This window comes from Aplysia californica, unplaced genomic scaffold (genome assembly GCF_000002075.1).
Source record: "Aplysia californica isolate F4 #8 unplaced genomic scaffold, AplCal3.0 scaffold00948, whole genome shotgun sequence".
Taxonomy (NCBI): Eukaryota; Metazoa; Mollusca; class Gastropoda; order Aplysiida; family Aplysiidae; genus Aplysia; species Aplysia californica.
The window spans coordinates 44,054-50,272 of NW_004798218.1; the positions used below are offsets into that span (position 1 = coordinate 44,054).

At 40.6% G+C, this 6,219-nt stretch overlaps 1 protein-coding gene across 1 annotated transcript in view; it reads left to right on the forward strand.

Moving 5' to 3' along the window:
• The window catches only part of LOC101860534, a gene marked incomplete in the record, with an annotated part of 20,238 nt that overhangs the window by 7,313 nt on the left and 6,706 nt on the right, over positions 1 to 6,219 (forward strand). The window contains 2 exon segments of the mRNA XM_013089421.2: positions 2,512 to 2,713; positions 3,725 to 3,989. Of these exon segments, the coding sequence (XP_012944875.1) occupies positions 2,512 to 2,713; positions 3,725 to 3,989 (467 nt within the window).

Here is a 6,219-nt window from a genome sequence, read left to right on the forward strand (position 1 = left end):
CCCTTCAGGCCTTTTTCCAGGTGTAAGATTATTATTTGAACGACCCCTTTAGGGGTTTTCTGGATGAATCGATCCATGTCTAGATCTAGCCTCCTGGCCTAAGACTAAGTCTTTCACAAATTTTTATACTAGATCTATCTACCTGGTGCTACGGAACCAAGCAAGCTAAGTAATCAGACGATCGTGTTTACGATTGAGTTTACTCTATAGACATCTAGATCTACAGTCTAGATTTAGCTAGATCTAGAAGAAGTAGAAGATGATTCAGTCCAAATAGGACTATTGGGGGGGTCAAGTCGGGACGGGTCGGTTTGCTCGACAGACTGATGGCGCAAAGTGGCTATCGTGGCACAAATCGATCGCGCCCGACTCGTGAGTCGTTGCCTCAAAAACAAACGCGGCATTGTTTTCAGGCAAAGAGTCGGGCGATCATCCCGACCCGATCTCATCCACGTAGTGCAAAGTGCAAAAGAAGTGGCAAATCTAATTTCAGGTACGAACTGTCCCCCTTCTCGTCGCTATTTTTAGTAGAGGAAGAAAATTTCAGTTATTTTTACCGAAATTAAATTATTATTTTTCCAACTTTTGCTGAAAATTGCCTAAAATTCGCGAATTCACGAAAATGGCAAAAGTTGCGCAAAAGTTGCGCAAAAGTTGCGCTGAGGCCTAAAGTTGCGCTGAGGCCAAAAATTGCGTGCGCAACTTGCGGGTTGCGCGCGCGAATTTCTCTGAGGACAGATTTGTAGCCGTTCACCCCCTGGGTGCATAAAATTGTGGAATCTCTAGCGTACTGAAAGAGTTATAGAACTATTTAGGCCGTACATCCTGTCTTATAGAACTATTTAGGCCATACATCCTGTCTTATAGAACTATTTAGGCCGTACATCCTGTCTTATAGAACTATTTAGGCCGTACATCCTGTCTTATAGAACTATTTAGGCCGTTCATCCTGTCTTATAGAACTATTTAGGCCGTACATCCTGTCTTATAGAACTATTTAGGCCATACATCCTGTCTTATAGAACTATTTAGGCCGTTCATCCTGTCTTATAGAACTATTTAGGCCGTTCATCCTGTCTTATAGAACTATTTAGGCCATACATCCTGTCTTATAGAACTATTTAGGCCGTTCATCCTGTCTTATAGAACTATTTGGGCCATACATCCTGTCTTATAGAACTATTTAGGCCGTACATCCTGTCTTATAGAACTATTTAGGCCATACATCCTGTCTTATAGAACTATTTAGGCTGTACATCCTGATAGAAATATTTGAGAAAGTGTTTGTCCGTGGCCTATACCCTAGTGCAGGGTGAGAAAGTGTTTGTCCGTGGCCTATACCCTGGTTCAGGGTGAGAAAGTGTTTGTCCGTGGCCTATACCCTGGTGCAGGGTGAGAAAGTGTTTGTCCGTGGCCTCTACCCTGGTGCAGGGTGAGAAAGTGTTTGTTCGTGGCCTATACCCTGGTGCAGGGTGAGAAAGTGTTTGTGCGTGGCCTCTACCCTGGTGCAGGGTGAGAAAGGCAATGATGCTTCAACGATAGGCTGCATGGTACATGCTTTAACGATAGGCTGCTTGGTCTTGCTTTAACGATAGGCTACATGGTACATGCTTTAACGATAGGCTACATGGTACATGCTTTAACGATAGGCTACATGGTACATGCTTTAACGATAGGCTACATGGTACATGCTTTAACGATAGGCTACATGGTACATGCTTTAACGATAGACTACATGGTACATGCTTTAACGATAGGCTACATGGTACATGCTTTAACGATAGGCTACATGGTACATGCTTTAACGATAGGCTACATGGTACATGCTTTAACGATAGGCTACATGGTACATGCTTTAACGATAGGCTACATGGTACATGCTTTAACGATAGGCTACATAGGCTACATGGTACATGCTTTAACGATAGGCTACATAGGCTACATGGTACATGCTTTAACGATAGGCTACATAGGCTACATGGTACATGCTTTGTTCTCACCTTTGTTTTTGCTCTCTTCTTCTGAGCTTTAAAAAAAAGTAATACTAAAACATATTGATATATGTGTAAGAAAGAAAAAGTAATAGCCTACTAAAACATTATATTGCTATGTGTGAGGAGGAAAAAGTAATACTAAAACATTATATTGCTATGTGTGAGGAGGAAAAAGTAATACTAAAACATTATATTGCTATGTGTAAGAAGGAGAAAGTAATAGCCTACTAAAACATTATATTGCTATGTGTAAGAAGGAAAAAGTAATACTAAAACATTATATTGCTATGTGTGAGGAGGAAAAAGTAATACTAAAACATTATATTGCTATGTGTGAGGAGGAAAAAGTAATAGCCTACTAAAACATATTGATATATGTGTAAGAAGGAAAAAGTAATACTAAAACATTATATTGCTATGTGTGAGGAGGAAAAAGTAATAGCCTATGAAAACATATTGATATATGTGTAAGAAGGAAAAAGTACTACTTGTAAATTGTTCCTTGCGGGCCTTTCAGGTTGTGTCTTTCCCTCTACAGATGGGCTGAGAGCGGTCCTGTCTAGCCTTTGTCCTTGTGAAGTTGTTATTTTATGGGGTCCTCGGATCAACCCGCTTCACGACTTGATTCTGAAGCCCGGCACAGAGGTACGGCGGGCCTGCCGAGATTTGAGCTGTGAGATGTATCGACAGCTGGAGGCCCTTCACAGCACACAGCTGCAGTAAGTTGTCCTTCTGTCAAGTAAGCAAACCATTTGCTCCAAGATTCACATGCATTTTATTCTCTCCTTGAATGGGTCTAGATTTCCAGCAGGTTTCCTATTTATAGAATATATTATGTATGCTGGTGCTGTTTTTGCTTGTTTTGTTTGGAATTTGCTGAGAAACTGTTTCAAATAGGCCCAAGTGGTTCAGTATGTGTGTGTGTGTGTGTATGTGTATGTGTGATTATGTGTGTATGTGTGTGTATGTATGTGTGTGTGTGTGTGTGTGTATGTGTGTGTATGTGTGGTTCAGGTGGTGTGTATGTGTGTGTATGTATGTGTGTATGTATGTGTGTGTGTATGTGTGTGTGTATGTGTCTGTAGGTGTGGTTCAGTTTGTATGTATGTGTATGTGTGTGTATGTGTGATTCAGTTTGTGTGTGTATGTGTGTTTGTATATGTGTGTACGTATGTGTGTGTGTGTGTGTGTGTGTGTGTGTGGTTCAGTTTGTGTGTGTATGTATGTGTGTGTGTGTATGTGTGTGTGTGTGGTTCAGTGCTGGTATTGGCAGAAAAGTTCACAGAGCCCCCATAGAAAAGTTCACAGAGCCCCCATTTTAAATGCCGTGACAATCTGGTAATAAGACAAATATTCTGACGTGACAATCTGGCAATAAGATAAATATTCTGACGTGACAATCTGGCAATAAGACAAATATTCTGACGTTGGTCTTTGGAAAAATAGTTCCTTTCTTTCTTTTCTTTTTCTCTGAGTCCGTGTTCTTACATTATGAAGGAGAAAGTGAAGGGTTGTGTTTGCTGCAGGTATCTGCAGGTATCCTGTTTGCTGCAAGTATCTGAAGGTATCCTGTTTGCTGCAGGTATCTGAAGATATCGTGTTTGCTGCAGGTATCGTGTTTGCGGCAGGTATCTGAAGGTATCCTGTTTGCTGCAGGTATCTGAAGGTATCGTGTTTGCTGCAGGTATCCTGTTTGCTGCAGGTATCTGAAGGTATCGTGTTTGCTGCAGGTATCTGGAGCCAGGAGAGCACGAGATCTGTGACCGGCTGCCGGAGTCTGTGAGCAGCGAGAGCCTGGGAGACGTACCCAGGGACCGCTACCCTGTGGCAGTGCTCACCTTTGTGCCACAGCCAGGTCAAGGTCACGACTCTGGTGCCACACAAGGTCAGGACCCTTCCCAGAATTCCGGGGACAGTTCCGAGCAGGAGGCTGGAGCGGGGGGCCGGGAGGAAGTCTCAGACGTCTGCGAGAGCATGGAGGATCCCAACTGTATCGTACGTATATTTGTGACAGTGTATCGTACGTACGTATTAATGTGACAGTGTATCGTACGTACGTATATTTGTGACAGTGTATGTTTGTGACAGTGTATGTTTGTGAGAGTGTGTGTTTGTGAGAGTGTGTGTTTGTGAGAGTGTATGTTTGTGAGAATGTATGTTTTTGAGAGTGTATGTTTGTGAGAGTGTGTGTTTGTGACAGTGTATGTTTGTGACAGTGTATGTTTGTGAGAATGTATGTTTGTGAGAGTGTGTGTTTGTGACAGTGTATGTTTGTGAGAGTGTATGTTTGTGAGAGTGTATGTTTGTGAGAGTGTGTGTTTGTGAGAGTGTGTGTTTGTGAGAGTGTGTGTTTGTGAGAGTGTGTGTTTGTGAGAGTGTATGGTGAGAGTGATAGTATTTAGTGACATAGTTATGGTATTAGGGATGTCGTGATAGTATTAGTGACATAGTGATAGTATTACAGATGTAATGGTAGTATTAGTGACATAGTGATAGTGTTAGGGATATAGTGAAAGTATTAGTGACGTAGTGATAGTGTTAGGGGTGTAGTGAAAGTATTATTGACATAGTGATTGTATTAGTGATGTACCATAGTGAAAGTATTGGTGACATAGTGATTGTATTAGTGATGTACCGTAGTGAAAGTATTGGTGACATAGTGATTGTATTAGTGATGTACCGTAGTGAAAGTATTGGTGACATAGTGATTGTATTAGTGATGTACCGTAGTGAAAGTATTGGTGACATAGTGATTGTATTAGTGATACCGTAGTGAAAGTATTGGTGACATAGTGATTGTATTAGGGATGTACCGTAGTGAAAGTATTGGTGACATAGCGATTGTATTAGGGATGTAGTGACAGTGCTAGTGACGTAGGGATGATATTACACACATGGAGAATGATTTAGGGATGTCGTGATAGTATAGAACAAATTCAAATGCCACATTGAAAGACCAAATTACACCAAAGAAGTCCAAATATAGGCTACATGACGTCATTAACAGTCCTATAATAATAGCCGGTTCAAATGGAAACTTTGAGATCTCAAATGTAACACATAGGACATTCAAATGCCATGTAGCAGTTTCAAATAGAAATTATGCTTGAATTGGAGAAAGAAAGAGGCTAAATGCATGAGAAGTGTATCAAGGTAAGAAGTAAAAGGGGTTTTGGCTACAAAGAAAGCCAGATGTAAGCCCTGTAGTGCAACAATGAAAGAATCATGTGAATCAAAACTAAAATTGTCAAATGAAAAAGAAAAAACCCAACAACAAACAAACACACAAACAACAAACGAGAATAAATAGAAAAGAATTGTTCTGTTAGAAATGAGCAAACTGCTGGTGTAGAGAAATAATTGGATGACACATAAGGCCATCATTGTGGGGCAACTCGCTGCGACATCTCGGCGTGCGTTGAGCTGGCGGCTGCTGCTATCTTCCCTCTCCGCATGCTGGGGGGTTTTTGATCCATCAACTGAGCAAGTGTTGCCGTCCTTTGTTTTATGAGTGAGCATTTGGTCTCTTGATTCAGAGAGCCTCTGTTTCAAATCATATTTCCAAATTAAGAAGCTTTCTCGTAGAAGGTGTGTAGGTGGCAAAATATTTCACCTCCATTCTATTGAATGAGTTTCCATGTAAAGCTTGCCTGTGTGCCCGAGCGTTGTTTCACATACAATAAAATACTTGGTTGTGGGGGATGTTGGAACAGTTTCTTCCACTTACAGGGATCGGTTGAGACGAAAGCTGGCATTTCTTCTCCTTGAAAGTGAAAGGAATGAAAAACCAGGCCTCGCTTGGCACTGACAGCAAATCGCTACCTCAGATTTACCAAGTTCTATCTTACATTTTTTTGCCGTTTTGAATTACTAAGACCATGAGGTCAGGAGGCGAATGCTCTATTTGTCAAGATATCTATCAAAGCCATTATAATATTTTTGGAGTCGTTGTCAAGACATCTATCAAAGCCATTATAATATTTTTGGAGTCGTTGTCAAGATATCTATCAAAGCCATTATAATATTTTTGGAGTCGTTGTCAAGACATCTATCAAAGCCATTATAATATTTTTGAAGTCGTTGTCAAGATATCTATCAAAGCCATTATAATATTTTTGGAGTCATTGTCAAGACATCTATCAAAGCCATTATAATATTTTTGAAGTCGTTGTCAAGATATCTATCAAAGCCATTATAATATTTTTGAAGTCGTTGTCAAGATATC